Source organism: Miniopterus natalensis, chromosome 6, assembly GCF_054644295.1.
Source record: "Miniopterus natalensis isolate mMinNat1 chromosome 6, mMinNat1.hap1, whole genome shotgun sequence".
NCBI lineage: Eukaryota > Metazoa > Chordata > Mammalia > Chiroptera > Miniopteridae > Miniopterus > Miniopterus natalensis.
In genome coordinates, this window is record NC_142086.1 from 33397723 (window position 1) to 33414728 (window position 17006).

Below are 17006 nucleotides of genomic sequence, written 5' to 3' on the forward strand. Positions count from 1 at the left end.
ATGTTACAGTGCTTCAAAGTATGGTTAATTCTAAGGCTCTAGGTCATCACAAAGTGTGAGACTGGAAATTATTTCTCATGACAATGATTCCTCAAGATTATATATATTGAGATGGTATATTTATAATTTTATAGATTTCCTTCCTATTATTTTTTTCAGCTCCAGAGTAGTTCAGATTAGTTCTGCTTATATTATGCTTCAACAATGACCTAAAAATCTTCACATTTGTCATTGTCAAATGATACTTTTTAAATGAAGTATTTCCTAAAAAAGTGACCATTGAGCATTAGGACCAGTGCTTTATAACTTCTGGAACTACCAGTGCTCAGTATGTCTACCCAGCAAGAGAGGGAGGAGCAGCTCTCATTGCAAACAGTGAAGTCCTAGCAGAACACAGCAGGCGTGCAGGTTTCCCTTAGATACTGCTGAGGCTGTTGCTAGTCCTCTTAGAGGAACAAGAAGAGTGAAACAATCTTTGGAAAATCTGTCCCTACAAAGAGATTGCTTTGTGGGTTGGTTTTTTGTTTGTTTCTTTGTTTGTTGTGTGTGTTTGAAGTCATTTCTAAGGCAGTCACATATATATATAACTGGGAGTGAGGTTTTCTACAGGCTTAAATCAACAGTAAACTTCTGGTCGTTCCTCCTCTCTCTCCTTTAAATAATGGCCTGTCAGAATCAGACTATCTGGGTTTGCCTTGTTGAAAACACACCAACATAGTGCCTGAGCAGTGAGAAATGCCACTTCCTGTCAGTTTTATCTGAGTTTTATAAATGAGCATTTTAAACCTTTTTATCGCAGAAAATGTGCTACCTGCTTAGTTAACTGTAGCCAAGAAAAATTCATCCAATTTTGGCAGTTATAATTTTATAGATTTATCCTAGAAAAACAGAGGTGATTATTCTAGTTGGAAAAAAAAAAAAAGAGTCCCAAGAGACCTTAGGAATTACCTCTCGTGTTTCATATTTTTCTCTTGCTTATTCAGAGTATCTGAAAAATTCACATCTTACAGATTGCTTTTGGGTACACCTAATTAGTACCAGATAGTGCCTGATTTTCCATTTAGTATAAACATTTTTTAACTGAGTGTGAAAAGATGATTTTAGTAAGGGAGAAACATCGCTCCCACCCACCACCCTTTGCAGCTTTAATAGAACTTGGCTGTTGCCTTTTCTGTTGACAATTCTGTTGGTTATGTGACTGTCTTATCTCTGCTCCCCAACCCTTGTACATTCCTCCAAAACTGAGAATAGTTTTAGGTGGACACATCTCAAGTACATCATGTAGGCAGCCGCCTTCTTGTAAGTTGGCTACTGAAAGCTGCTCTCTTCCCAGTGCACCCTCTATTTTCCATCTACTGAGCAAAGATTCTCCTGCAGCTTCTCCCGCCGGTTCGGGCTGCATCTTAGTTAATAAGCCTCACCAGTGAGTCTGTGAAAGCCAGCGCCAGCCTCGGACCCCGCAGGGTGCTGCCATTGCTGGGGGGGGAGGCCGGCTTGCCGACCGGCAGAGGCAGCCCCGCATTCCCCAGCGTGGCTGGTGGTGGTCCTGAGGTCTGCGGTGAGGGTCGGCGCCGGGCTGCCTTTCCCATGTGTCCACTGAAAACTGGCTTTTCCTTTGCTCGCTGGTGCTTTACCCTCCCCCTGGCCAACTCTCCAGGATGATCTGAGAGAGTGGCAAATTCTCCACTCAAAAAATATTCAGTACTTTAAATAATGTTTCAGCTCTTCCAAGGTAATAAGATAACCTGTCCTATGAGTTTACTAAGAAAACTGTGTTGGTAAATCTCAAGCTTTTCTGAAAAGATGTTTATTGTCCTTGCATAGAATTTATTAATCAGTTCTCAGAAGAGTTGTCAAAAGAAATATCTTAAAATAGATCTTGTATTGTTTCCTGTTTAAATATTTACATCATGTACTGATTCATTACATCCCTTCTTTTTTATTAGCTCAGCGAAGCTGGATGAAGAATTTGAAAAAAAATTCAACAGCCTCCCTCAATATAGCCCTGTTACATTTGACCGGAAATGTGTACCTATCCCAAGAAAAAAGAAGAAGACTGGAAACATGTCCTCAGAACCGACTAAAACCAGCAAAGGTTAGATGTGTGCTCTGTCTTCCTTCGTTGTGGTCAGAATCTCACTGAACCCTCATCTGAGCTTCTGCAGCTCTCGTCAGGTGTAATTGGGTTCCCATTGAGGCAGTAGCGAGTTGGACTTTCAGGTTGTTTCCCAAGATGATCTTGGTTCCTGCCTCACTTCTTTCTTTCCTTCCTACTTCTCCTCAGACTCTCTCTGGCATCTCAACCTATACATTTTCCCTTAAAGGTGTAGAATTTTGAAAGTGTTACACATGGCCTTTGACCGTCTGCTCTCCAGAATTCTAATTTGCACACACAGAATTTTCTTGAGCAAAAAATGCTGGTTGAGTCTAATTCTTCTGTTCCTATATCTGCAACAGGTTGAGCTCTGGGACTGTGACCCCATTCCATTTGCCTAATAAGCAGACTTCATTCTTTACTGGCAGTATGAACCAAATGAAAATAAAATTCCCTGTGATACTCGGGTGATGCTTTTTATTGGTTTTATTAAATTTAGAGAAATGTTTTGTTCAGCATATTCGTTTTCAAGAATATGAGATTCATCCCTGTGTATATCAGGGAATCTTTAAAAAGTATCATGACTTGGGTGGATGTCAACATTCATCAAAGGCAGCATCGTAGTTCACAGCGGGGCTTTAAAGAATGTGGGGTGTTGTCAGTGGTCTCAGCACCTAGGACCATTGTTATCCTTGGGCAGGGGATCAGGTTCTAAACATCTCAACCTGCTAAGGATACTTAAGTACTACTAAGGATCTTCCTACCCAAAATGACAGTGTTGGTCAGCTTGAGAAACGTGTCTTCTAATTTTACTTTAGGTCTAAATATTGATGGGGGAAATGTACCTCTAGTTTTCCACACAGAAGCAAGACTTCATTCATTTAGCTCTCTTGTAAGGACAGTGAATGGGGAGATGAAGAACTGGGGTGGCTGAGCTTTTGTTGCTTTTAGGATCAAATTCTGAGCAGGATTTGATTGAAGAGTTCTTGCATTCACCCTGCAGAAGTGGCTGCCCCTTGCCTGCTTTATGTCAAATTAGGTTAATTCCCTTCTTTTGTGTATTTTGGATGGATGGATGGTTACAATACGATGCGTATCTTTACGTAAGTCTTAATAAATTCTTTCAATCGTGGGTAATGGTCAAAGATAAATCAATATGGTGATACAATTTCATGGATTTTGAGAGGCTGTCTGAGGTGTATGTCTAGGGAAAGTTATGGTTTCTTCTCTGAACAAACCTGAACCTTTATCTTTTGGTACCTAAGACTCCTTTATGCACTGGTATATAATATAACTGAGGAGGGTTGCTTTGAGAAGTGTATCTTAAAATGGCTCTGAAGGGCTGAAGAAGATTACCCCTTTGTGATCAAAGGCAGAAGGAAACGTAAAAGTGATTTTAGCTTAGTTTTTCTCTGTGATTAATAAAAGCAAGTCTAGTGAATAAAGAACTAAAAAAAGAAATGTTGCATCACTAAGTTTGCTCATCTGGGAAAATAAAGTAGGGTTGTATCAAGATCTTCCAAGAGAGGTAGGAAAGAAATCAAGTAGCCTTGTTGACAGGTAAGTAGCTGAGCACCATAATGGATTGATTGCCAAATGCAATGAGAGTCTTTGTGCTCTAGAGATATTTAGGAATAGGTACAGTAGTCCATGAGTCCAAAGATGCCAGGTGTCTTGAGCTCCCATAATTCTTGGATTTAAAGTAGCTGATAAATTGAACACCTGACAAGCCAATAGAATGGAACTTGATTGATGTGCAGGACTTATTCTCTTCCTTCACTTTTTGTAGTTTGAGTCTTCATTTCAGAGCTCTGAAGATGGCCAGTTACCTATCAGGAAATGTAACAATAGATTTATTTTTGTAAAGCTACAAAACCCCCTGAAGTAAGGATCTGTTTTCATGAGACCTTCTCTTAGTTGTTTGTTGTATGTTTTTTCTCTCCCAGCGAAGATTAACAGTATTTCTTTTGATGTGAAATAGCTTTTTGGAGATTTGGATTATACTTCATACATCATCTTAACTCTTCTGTTACTCCTCTCAAGCTACAAAGTCACTGGTTCTTACACAGAATATCAGTAATAGTGTAGGTGGGAAGTCTCTCAAGACTTTAGATTTTGCCCTGCGTTCCAACTCATGGAGCAAAATGCAATTATAATAAAGCAGAAGTTAAATAATATATTCTCTATTTAGCAAACTAAAGAAATGGTATTTGTGATTGACTATAATTTGGCATTAGCAGCACCAGTGTACCATCTACAGGTTATTAATAAAATTATTATGCCAGCTGTGCTGCAATTGCCTGATCTTTAGCGGAGAGAGGAGATTGTTTTCTTAGACTCTAGACCCTTTGCATAATGAATCCTTCAAAGCAAAAACTTGTGTATGAGGTCATTAGTTCATTAATAAAAGAGCATGTGTCCATAGGAAATGTCATTTTTCCTCCAACAATTCACTATTTTTTTCTATGTTTTATTTTCTCCTACATTTGTTATCATTTAACATTCATTGTATTTTTCTGTCTGCTTTATGCTAGGTATTTATTTAGCTATTCTAAGTTATAGGAAATGTATAGAATTTTTCTGAAATGTAATTTTTACAGGAAACTATTATGGGTGCATTTATACAGTTATACACCTCAGAGTCATAGTTCCTGCTTGGGTTTACACTTCTGTTTTCCTGTGGTCTTCTTATTTATATCTGTATTTCCAGTTGTCTGTTCTCCTTTCTCACTGCCCCTTCCACTCTCTCTGCCCTGTCCCTTATGTCCACATAATAGGTCTTGTCAGAAACTCTAAAACACAAAAGGATGAAAATAACTAAATGCCACCTTCCCCAACAGGGCCCAGGGTATGTTATAGTAGGCAGAGCACAATGACTTAGGAATAGAATTTCCTTTTGTTTCTAAGAACAAATTCTAATCCGCCTGACTCAGTGCGGTCCAGCTGAAGCAGCCCATGCCTACATGTTTTGTGGTTTCTCTCTCACAGTCATTTGTATATATTCAAATGAAAGCTTTAAATTATAAGTCTTAATTTAATTGTAACTTCTCAAGAGATTTGACATGTTATTTTAAGTATACTGTTAATGAATGAAGCACTTTTTACAAACTTGTCAAAAGTCAAGAGTGCTCTGCAAAATAAGTAATTTTCAAATGACATAGGGTCATGGAGAAAAAGTTAATTGAGTTCAATTTAGAGTGTTTAAATTATGCCCCAGTTTGACCCTTGACTTCACTTTTCCTCTTTTATCTCTTCTGTCTTCTCACATTGTTTCTTAGCTCACCAAACATACTGTTGGCCTCATGTTTTTCCAACCCACACTTGTATGTTAAGATTGGAATTTCATGGTTCAGCATTTGAGATTAAAATAAAAGAAGCAAACCTACAAATTTAAAGGTTTAGAACAGAATTCCGCTTTTCAGCCAACCTGAGGATTTGGTCAGTGTTAAAAAACTGAGATCTGTTTTAGCCACGCCAGCCTTTCCTATCAGGAAGTTATAGTTTCTGGGTTGGACACAACTCTGTATTTTGCCCTATAACTGTTTGAGAGTCTTCATTGCCACCATGCATTTTCGGGAACATGGTGATAACACATTTGCAGGTATACGTAATATAATCCTGAGTTCCTTAATAGGGCACACAAGTCCAGCCCAATGAGGCAGTTCAGTCCCCTCGATGAATTCTAACTCAACTGTGGCTGGTTGACTCAAATTTATTCAGGTCAGCTGATCGATATGATTAGCAGCTGGGGGCACTTTGCTATAAATTATCACAAATTTATAATTTCATTACTTATGTGTTCATTACAAAAATGACAATCTAGTTTCAGGATAAAACTGCTCTTTTTATAGCTTGGAACTGTAGAACCTGGGCATAAGCCACCACTGTTTGTGTTACGCCTAATAATTTGTTTCCTGTAACAGAGTAAGATTCACTTAATTCCCCTCACCTACTGACCCTGAGGAATTATCATACCTAGCTAATACTGAACTGGTTCCTGTGTCAGCAGCATCTCACCCAAAAAATGTCTTTTTCAGCAAACCATGAACAGCATTAATGTTTGGAAAGGTCATTATTGTTGATGTCTCTATGGTATCTCTCAGATTATTTGTCTCCTCTCACATTATTTGTCTCTGCTGTCTTCTACCTGGCTGAGAAGTTGGCATGCAAAGGAGAGATTGACACCTTAAAATACAGGCCATCCTGCCCCAAAACTTAAGTAGAGTCCTAAACTAGTTTACATGCCTGCAAAAGTGATTTTGTCATAAAGTAGCAGAAGCTTATGCAAACACTCCCTCAAGAAATTTGGTAGGAAGAGGAGGGACAGAGATGGGAAGGAAACTTGAGGTGGTGGTTTAGTGAAAGACGGTTGTTGATTTTTTGCTTTCTGAATAATTCCTTCTGAGACTCTCTTCTTTGCTTTTCACTTCCTACCCTCTTTTTCCTACATGGAGTCTCAATATTAATAAGTAAGGGGAAAATAGTAGTAAGTTTCTGTGTATTTGCTATTTGTTACAAAGTTTGCCTTTATTTTCTTGAGGCAAAATATCAAACACATAACTGTGCTGGTGGGCAGAAATCAAGTTGCTCATTTCTTGACTCTCACATTGCTGCTTTTCAATTTCTCATTCAAGCTTGTTGCTTTCTTTTTTATCCTTTTGTATTTGTTTTGTAACTATGGTCTGGGACGGCTAGGAGCAAGGAAGTTGAAAACTAGGAGTTTACAGCGGCTCCTCTGTCCTAAACCACTCTCGTTATTCTTTTTCCATGTTAAAATTGACAAGCTCCATCTTTAGCTTTGTCCTTACATTGTACTTTCTAGATACCTCTGAGTAGGGCTGGATCTGAAAATATGTATCCCTTTCTTCTTTAGTGTAACCCTTTCCACATATCACAGCAGTTTGCCCCTGTGAATTACTGCCTTCTCCCATGGTCCTTATACAAATACAGAATGACAAATATAGAAATCATTCTCCCTGTGAGGCAATTCCTTATTATTATTAAACTATTTTCCCGCAGGTAAATCACTGGGATCCTTATGGTCCTGAGAAGTCTCAGAATGGTTTTTCTTCTTTTTCTACTTCTGTTTTCTGTGATTGCCATGTGTCTGTCATTCAGGTACACTAATCTGAAGTTTCCTGGGTTGTATAAAATACACAAGGCAGTGATTGCAAACGGATTATAGAGGATACCTGTCCTATTAGTGCAGTATGTATACAAGATACGTATATTTTTGTATTTGTTAAATTTATTTTCCTTGTTGCTCACTATTTCTGGGGAACAAGAGCCAATAAGAGGAATTTTTTATTTCTATTTTAAACCACCACCAACCAGTTCAGAAGTATTTGCTATTTGTTGTTTAGAAGGATGGCTTGGTGCAGTCATCAAAGACCACACTTTATGTTATCAGTAATAACAGCAACAGCTGTCATGTCTTGAACTCTTAACTTTGTGCCAAGCGGTTTAAGAGCTTTACTTATTCATTGAATCAACAAATATTATTGAGAATGAGGCGTGTGCTAAGCACCATTCTAGGCATATATCTGTAGAATATAATTGTGATAGAAAACAAAGAACCCTGCTGACATGGAGGTTACATTTTGTTGGAGGTACCAGATGATAAGTCTAAACAATAAGCAAAGTATATAACGTACTAGAAGGTAAGAAGTGCTATAAAAAAAAGGAATAGGTTTGATAGAACAACTAGGCAAATGATCAGCAAGGAAGGAAAAGAACTCTGTACACCAGCTCTCTCTGTGTCGAGAACATTTCACCCAACCATAGAATGTACATTCTTCTCAAGTGCTCATGGAACTGTCTCCAGAATGCAACATATTCGAGGCCATAAAACAAATTTAAAAGGATCAAAATAATTCAGATCATACCTTCTGACCATAGTGGAATGGAATTAAAATTCAACAGCAAGAAAAAAATTTGGAAACTCACAAATATGTGGAAATTAAACAACATACTCTAAATTACCAGTAGGCTAAAGAAAAAATTAATAAATCAGTTGGGAAATCAGAAAATACTTTGAAATGAATAAGAAGGAAAACAGCATACCAAAATTTATGGGATATAGCTAAAGTAATGCTTAGAGAGAAGCTTACAGCTGTAAATGCATATATTAAGAAAGATTTCAAGTCAATAACCTAACCTTCTATCTTGAGACACTATAAAAAGAAAAGCAAACTAAACCTAAAGGAAGTAGATGAAAGGAAATAATAAAGATAAGAGAGGAAATTAATGAAATGACGTTAATTAAATAAAGAAAAATCGAAACCAATAGCCAGTTCTTTAAAAAGAACAACATATTTGAGAAACATTTATCTAAACTCACCAAGAAAAAAAAAAGAAGACTCAGAGGAATACTGTGAACAATTATATGCTAGTAAATTAGATAATTTATATAAAGTGGACAGTTCCTAGGAAGACACTAACTACTAAAACTGACTTAAGAAAAAATAGACAATCTGACTAAACCTATAACTAGTAAAGAGATTGAATTTAGTAATCAAAAAAGTACCCAGGGGGAAAAAAAATCCAGACCAGGATGACTTTACCATTGAATTCTACCAAAGATTTAAAGAAGAATCACTACCATTTTTCACAAACTCGTCCAAAAATTAGAAGAGGAGGGAACACTTACCAACTCATTCTATAATGCCAGTATTACCCTAATGTCAAAAGTAGACATCACAAGAAAAAACTACAGACCAATATCTCTTACAAACATGGACACAAAAATCTTTAACAAAAAACTAGCAAACCAAACCCAACCACATATAAGAAGAATTGTATGCAGTGCAGGGTTGGTTTAATGTCTAGAATTCAATTAATATACCATATTCATAGAACAACACCTCCAAAAAAAGGGACATGGTCGTCTCAGTAGATATAGAAAAAAAGCATTTGACAAAATCCAATACCTTTTCACAGTGACACTCAGCAGACTCGGTGTAGACTAGAGCTTCCTCAGCCTGGTAAAGGGCATCTACAAAGACATCACAACTAACGTCATTCTTAATGGTAACAGACTGGATGATTTTCCCTAAGACAGGGAACAAGACAGGGCTGTCTGTTCTCACCACTGCTCTTCAGTATTGTAGTAGAAGTTCTAGCCAGGGCCATTAGGCCAGAAAAAGAAGCAAAAGGCATCCAGATTATGGAAAGGAAGAAGTAAAACTACCTCTGTTTGCAGATGACATAATCTTTTATGTAGAAAACTTAAGGACCGCACTAGAAAACTATTACAGCTAATAAATGAGTTGAGCAGGGTTATAGGAATCGAGATCATTATACAAAAACCAGCTGTATTTTTATATACTTGCAATGAACAATCCAAAAATGAACTTAAGAAAATAATTCCATTTACAATAGTATCGAAACGAATAAAGTACTTAGACATGCAACACACTGAAAGCTGCAAAACATTGTTTAAAGAAAGATGATCCGATGGAAAAACATCCCAGGTTTGTGGATCAGAAGATTTAATATTGTTAAGATGGACACACTGCCTGAAATCCCTTTTAGAACCCTGGCTTACTTTTGTGGAGATACTGACAAGTGATCTTAAAGTTAATTTGGGAAAATTATTTGAATAGATGTTTCCCTACAGAAGGTATACGCATGGCCAATAAGCACATGAAAAAATGTTTGATATCATTAGTCATCAGGAAAATGCAAATAAAAACCACAATGAGAGAGATACCACTCCATATCCTTAATCAAAAAGACAGATAAGTGTTAGTGGAATGTGTTAATGAGGATGTTAGACAGTCTGACAGTTCCTCAAAAAATTAAACATACAGTTACACTATGACCTAGCAGTTCCACTCCTAGGTGTATGTCTAAAAGAAATGAACACATATCCACACAAAAGCTTGTATATGAATATTCATAATAGAATTACTTATAATAGCCAAAAAGTAGAAACAACTCAAACGCCCACCAACTGACAAACAAAATGTATTATAGCCACATAATGAAATATTATTCAAATATTATTCAGCATTAAATATCATTCAAAAAGGAATGAACTACTGATACATGCTACAACATGGATGAGCCTTGCAAGCATTATACCAGGTGAAAGAATACAGATACAAAAGACCATATTGTATTATTTCATTTATATGAAATTTCCAGAATAGAAAATATATATGGAGAGAAAGTAGACTAGTGATTGCTTAGGGATGGGGGAATATAGTTATAGGGAAGAGTGATAGCTAAAGGTATGGGATTTATTTTTGAGATGATAAAAATGCTCCAAAATGATGATGGTTGCAAAAATCTGTGGATATAACATCATTGAATTGTGCACTTTAGACAGAAGCATAATTTGCCTCTGGAAGGCAGAGCATGTGGTTGCATGTGCTGGTAGGTGGGTAGATGCAGCAGGGGCAGGGTCCAGAGCTTCTAACTTTTTAATCCTCACATCAAGCCTATGAATTAGACATTGTTGTTATTCCCATTTAAAGATGAGGAAGCAGAAGTTATTTAAATGGTTAAGTCATTTCACATAGGAATATCAACCAAGTATAGAAATAACCTGCGTTTGGGGGGGGCGGTCAGTGCTCTTGTGGGCATTTCTGATTGGTGACTGAAAAATCTCACTTCTGTTTTCTCTATCTGAGAAAACTAAGATACGATCTGAGGCTTCTCCCTGCACTGGAAAAAAATTTTTGGCAAATATTTTTCTATTTTTAAATCACTTTTTTCTTCCTAGAATATCCTCAGAAAAGGGTAGAGAGCTATCTGTTGCTATCAGGCCAACCGTTACCCTGAGAGTTCTGTCCTTGTTGTGAAAATCAGTTTCTTAGGAGAGATGAATGCCCCTGCTGTCCTTTTCTTCATGATATTTGGGAATCGAAAGTAAAATCTTTTCTTTGTTACAGACTACAACCACTCTGTTGTTATTAGTTATGGTCTGTCTCTAGTTACTAAATCTCTAGTTTCTGCTGAGGGAGTCCTAGCCCTAATGGAGGCTTCTGCCCAATACATTTCGAAGGAAAACTTCACTGGGTTTTATATAAGCCTAAAGAAGGAGACTGAGCACTCATTAAATGAGTAACAACTCAAGGGGACATTTCTTATGACTCAGTTTGCTTATTCCACACGTGGGAGGAGGGTGTAATTATTTAGAAACACACAGTATTGTTTTATGGAACATTGTGAATTTAAAATATATTTATATTAATATTGTCTATAGGTTCTTTCCAGTCTCAGAAAAAGAACTTATTCCACAAAATTGTCAGCAAATATAAGCACAAAAAGGAGAAGCCTAATGTTCCAGAAAAAGGTATTGGCGCCTCCCATCCTCCATTAAGGTTTCCCGGCCACCTCCATTGCGAGTTCATCTTTGAGCACTGCTTCTGCGCACTGGCTTTGCCTTTTCCTCCCCTTGGCTGGCTTCACTGGCATCGGCTCCTGGTGCAGGCACATTCGTGATTTCTAATTCTGCAGCTCATTGCAAAGAGAGAGCTCCTTCACTTGGATTTCTACTCAAATCGCATATTTGTCTCTATTTTCAGAATTCCATGTGAAACCTAAAATTGCTTTTTCTCATCTGTATTTTGATGCATTTTGTAATTTAGTTTTCTTGAGCTCTTATCCACTTATTTTCTTTGACAATTCTTTTTCTCATGTTCGGGAGCCTTCATTCACACCAGGACCACCTGAAACCGTACCAATTTCATAATCATATGAAGGTCCCACGGTTTCTCTACTTTCTCTGACACTTGAGGATTCTTGTCGGGGAGGATTTCACTCCTAAGTCATGACACCCTTTTTCCCCCCAACTATATACTTCATCATTTGCCACACTCTTCTCTCTACCTCCTTCAGTCCCGTCACTGTTATTTCCAGAGGGCACTGGAGATGTACGGCACTCTACCCTTCCTTTACTCTGGACCTAAGTCTCATTGTTACCATCTTGATGGGCCCTTGGACCTCGTCAGGGCTCATCTAAGGTTTTTTTTCTTCTCACAGTTCAGGACTCCCGCTCTTCTTTCACATGAAAGAGAAATCTCCCCATTTCGTTCAGTACAGCCGCGTGTCCTGGAGTCAGGCTCTTTAGCACCTCCCCGCATGTCAGTGCTGTGGCTGCTGTGAGCCTGCCCATCTGATGCCCACTGCATCCTACTTGCATGGCCAGATGTGAAGCCTCTCCTTTTTCTGGGGGAGGCTTCAAATGCAGCTGTCTCCAATGTGTAGACATATGTGCCTGCGTGTTCCTGTATGTAACCTCTGATTTAGTTTGGGCTTTATTTTCACCTCCACTCAGCCTCTTAGTTTTCTTTTGTATGTTAGTGTGTTTTTTAATCTGCCTCCAGTGGAAAAACATCACTCTTTAGGTAAAATATGAGCTTGTATCATTTCCTTTTAGCTGATCTTCCGATTTTCTTGATTAAAGTCATAGAATTCATCCAACAATGTATTTCATAAAAGATAAATTTGTTTATTTTTATTTAATTCATTTCCTGTATACCCTAACTATTCTAGTTGGCAAATGCCACTTTGAGAATTAAATAGTTGAAATAAAATTCTGCTTTATTTGTGTGATAATGCTTTTTATTTAAGTCATTTTGTAGATTGTCTTGTTTTTGTAGTGCATATATCTATACTAGGAGTAAAGTTTCACTTTTCTTTTTTGTCATTGTTTTTAGGAAGTGGGGATAAATGGTCAAACAAGCAGTTCTTCTTGGATGCCATTCACCCTACAGAAGGTAAAAAAAATAAATAAAAAGCAATATTCATTGTATTGTTTCAGCTCATCTGTGCTGGAAATGGCACAATTTTAATAGGTTTTAAAAAGTGGGATATATATGAGCTCAACCAACAGCATTAGACCTGAGTGTTCATAATTGGGTCATTTTAAATTTTCAAATCAAAACTGATATATTTTTGACCCTGCTTCAGGGTCAGGTAATGAATGTGTCATATGGAGTTCAATTTGTCAAAGTGGGATTTGTAACCTTTGAGCCACATTAACCAGATTTTTCATAACTAAAACTATTTAGCTTTGCAGTTCGTGTTGCAGGCAGATATTTAGGGAGTTAGAATAGGGCAGCAGAGGGCTGTCCTGGTGGGCTGGGCATGCGTAGGCCTGTGGAAATGGATCCTGGCCTGAGCTTTCTTTTCTAACCAACCTCCCAGTACCTGTAAATATGTTTAAATGGAATGTCTCTGGGGCTTATGTATAGCCAAAAAAGGGGCCTGTATAAGACCAGTGTATGTTACAGGTTCTAGGTGTAGACTTTATTTCAGAATCTTGCACAGTCATGTTTATTTGTGACTTTATCTAATTTCTGTTAAATACTGAACCCTCAGGTGAATGCTCATTTCTGTGATGGCTAAGGAGCCATCCTTTCTTCTTCCCATTGACTTGCTTTTTCCATTGTAGATCATTTAAAATAACTGACTGTTTTTGTAGTGCTTAATTAAGAGCTGATTAATTTGAAAACCAGAAGGGACCTTAGTGGTCATCCAGGTCAACCTCTTATGGCCAGAAAGGGGAACTTAATGAGCAGCCACGTCTGTGGACTCTCCCAAATACACACTCATTCTTTTACTATAAAGGAGAAAAAATTAAAATGCACATTTAGTCTAAATCATTTATCAAAAAATACTCATGTTTTAAAGATGTTTATCAAAACTGTTCAAAACCGAGTTCATTATAAACATGAAATTTTTTGTTTGGTACAGTTCACATGAGCCGCATGAGTGCTTTTACACCACTTACTTTCACAGAAAATGCCAGGAGCAGATCTGTTTTCTGACCTGTTACTTCACATCACAACCTCTATGGAGTATTATTTCTGTACTTAAGCTGGCAAAATAAAATATAAATTGTTACACTACTCTCAGCATTAAACCTGACATCCCAAAATTGATATAGATTAGCTCTGTGTATTTAAAAAGTATATTCTACACAGATTTGATAGATATAAGGCACTGATGAGGAATCTAAAAGAGGCATTTAAGACCACAGTACTTTTTTGAAATGACGCTGGTCTAAACATTTTGTTTTTTGAACAATAAAAAGCCTACCTCATATAAAATGGGTTATCATAGCATGTGCAGTGTAGTAGAAAGAATGAATTAGGTAGGAGTGGGTTAACCTGGGTGCTGGTCTCAGATTCACCTCTACAGAGCTTGTTTCAGTAGGACAGATTGGTCAACCTCACTAGGATTCACTGTCCGTGTTGGGACTGTGTATGTATGTATGTGATGCATGTAGTGGGGTGGGGTAAATGATGAGGTGCGGTAATACATGAACCATAAATTTCATTTTCTCTCTAACACTTGATTTTATTACTGTGATATCTTGAGTGGGTGGCGTGATGCTGAAAGTAGGTTAATTCAGAAGTCCTAATTATCTGCCCTCTCGGTAATAGAAAGGTACATCAATTTTGAGCCTTCTAGGTAGTCCCAAGGGTTTAGTTGGAAATACAGTTATTATTGGTGATATTTAATTATACTTATGATTAATGAATATGAGGCAAAACTTTGGAGAACATGCATTGGAAATGGCACTCCTTGTAGTGTAGAGGGCAAATTCATTTTACGTGGCCAGGGAAAAAGGAATCAGTTTGAGCACTGGAAATTACCAGTAATTTAAAGTGACCTTTTCTTTTCTTGTTACTTATTTTCACACCATCCCCTGCGTTTACTTGTTTGGGGGGTAAACTGTGTACTTTGTAAATTATCTCAGCTCTTTACTTCATCCTCTCACCTGTGGCCACATCACTGCTTATTAAAACTTTACTTTTGAGAGTTTAAAAATACAAGAAAATGAAACCGTAATCAGGATCATTGTAGTATGTGTAAGCCACCCTAGTCAGAGGTTAGACAGGAGTTATGTATAGCTGATGTCTGTAATTGAAATGCTGATACCTGTAATAGAAATGTTGATGCCACTGAGGCTATGCAGCTGCTAGCTGTTCCCGACTTCTGTTAAAGTGGAGCACTTAAAGTTCATTACGTTTTCTTTACATCATCCTGAGTATAATTGGATTGCAAATATATTTTTTTCCCCCCCAAAATATCAGAAACCTTTAGGTGATTAGTAATCATATCTGAGGTTTAAATGCTAAGCTTATAATCTGTTTTAAGTATTTCCCCCAATGCTTTTAAAATTCAAAATCACTAAACCATTTCTTGAAACTTTTTTAGATCATAGGTAAAGATTGCCTAGAGCCTAGAATTAAAGGCAAAATTTTCAGATAAACCAAGACAACCTACCTCTGTCATTTTATCTTTCCACCAAGTATGGTGTCATGCTCATGCCTAAACTAGAGGTTTCTAATTATGATGAAAATGATGATGATAATTAATACTTAATATTACATTATAGTTTCCAGAGGACTTTTACACATTTTTTTTGCGAAAACTAATCTTGACAGCAGCCTCAGTAAAGTAAGGAGGGCTTATTAGCCCGAAATACATGATAAGGAATTGAAGCCTGACCAACAGAAGCAGGAAGGGAAGGAACCAGTGGTCTTTCCACTAAAGCATATTGGGTGCTACAGTTTCCATTTTTCAGGCATTTCTGTAGATGGTCCTTATTTGGCTCAGATGTTGAAGTTATAAATGGTATCCTATAAGAAAAGAAAACCCAAAACCTCGGACTAGGAATCTCATAAAATTAGTTTATTTGCAATACATCTAATTACAGCAGAGAAAATTTGGTTTATAGTTGGATTTTCAAACATGAGCCATAGCGCTCAGGCTGACTTGATCTCTCTTCTCAGTTCAAAGCAGCACGGTCTCCGACCCCTAGATTGGGCTCACTCCTTGGATTCCTCTTCCAAGCGGCCGGCTGCCTTTTCAGCTCAGGGGAGACCAGCCAAAAGCAATGAGATTCCAGATTTGGCTCTAATGATTTCAGTGCAAGTTGGGTTCCCCTAGTTGGAATGTGAATTCATGACTCTGGAGCACTCCAGTGGTCTCCTGGGGTACAATACCAAAAATATACTCCACATTTTGAGAGTAGTGTGGAAAACATGATTCTGTTACTGCCACATTCCTAATGCTGCTCCAGGAGTGAGCTCCCATTATCTCTCTCAGATGATTCGCTCCAAGTGTGTTACGATGCTCTTGGAGTGAAAAGCCAGCCCCATGGATTTGTTTTGCAGTGCTTGGGTAGGTTTGTGTGTTCAATTACAAGCCAAAAGAGAAATGACTTAATTTGTTTTTAGACGACAAGCCTTTCTTTTCTCACATTTCCATTAGTTTGTCAGAAAGGAAAAAAAGGGAGGGGCCTGCTCTCTTGATACTCAGCTTTGGGCTTTTTTCCTCCCTGAGCTTTTTCTGTTTCCTGCCTCTTACCACCAAGCCTTTGTTTGCTAATGTTGCTGGACTCAGGTCTGCTGTCCTGTCCCAGACAACAACTTCTTTGACTTAGCCTTACCTGCCTTTCCCAATTCTTCGGTCTTGTGGAGGGTTCTCCCAGAGTGCTCACCCTGAAGTCTGCGTAGGCCACCAGACAAGACTAGATGTTCTGAGCTTAACACCTGGGTTAAAGCATGGGGTAGGACTCACTCTTAACGCTTTTTCCACATTCTAGCAAGATCACATTACACTCCCTTTTCAAATGTAGACAATCCTCAGGGCCCAAAGTTACTTTCAGATCTGACAGGAGGCTTAGAGAAGGTGACATCCAGAGAGGTGGCATTGCCTCCTTTTGGGGAATTTATGAGAACTTGCATTATATTCTCTTTTTTTGCCTTTTAGTCTACAACCTGATTCACACTCCTTTACCATCTCCCAGTAGACAGCCTCTGGGACTTGTGATCACTGGTATCTGTTAGCAGGCCTGCCTTGACCCCCTGGCTCCTTGTATGCTGGTTTCTGAGCTTCCCCCTAATCCTGATGTGCTTTTAGGCCTGAGAAGTACTTCCCATTGCAG

The 17006-nt window shown here is 38.0% G+C and overlaps 1 protein-coding gene across 1 annotated transcript in view; it reads left to right on the forward strand.

Moving 5' to 3' along the window:
- Positions 1–17006, forward strand: part of BBX (BBX high mobility group box domain containing) — a 91012-nt gene that overhangs the window by 59142 nt on the left and 14864 nt on the right. Inside the window, exons 10-12 of the mRNA XM_016195674.2 lie at positions 1947–2095; positions 11307–11396; positions 12763–12822. Of these exons, the coding sequence (XP_016051160.2) occupies positions 1947–2095; positions 11307–11396; positions 12763–12822 (299 nt within the window). The remainder of the gene's footprint in view (positions 1–1946; positions 2096–11306; positions 11397–12762; positions 12823–17006) is intronic.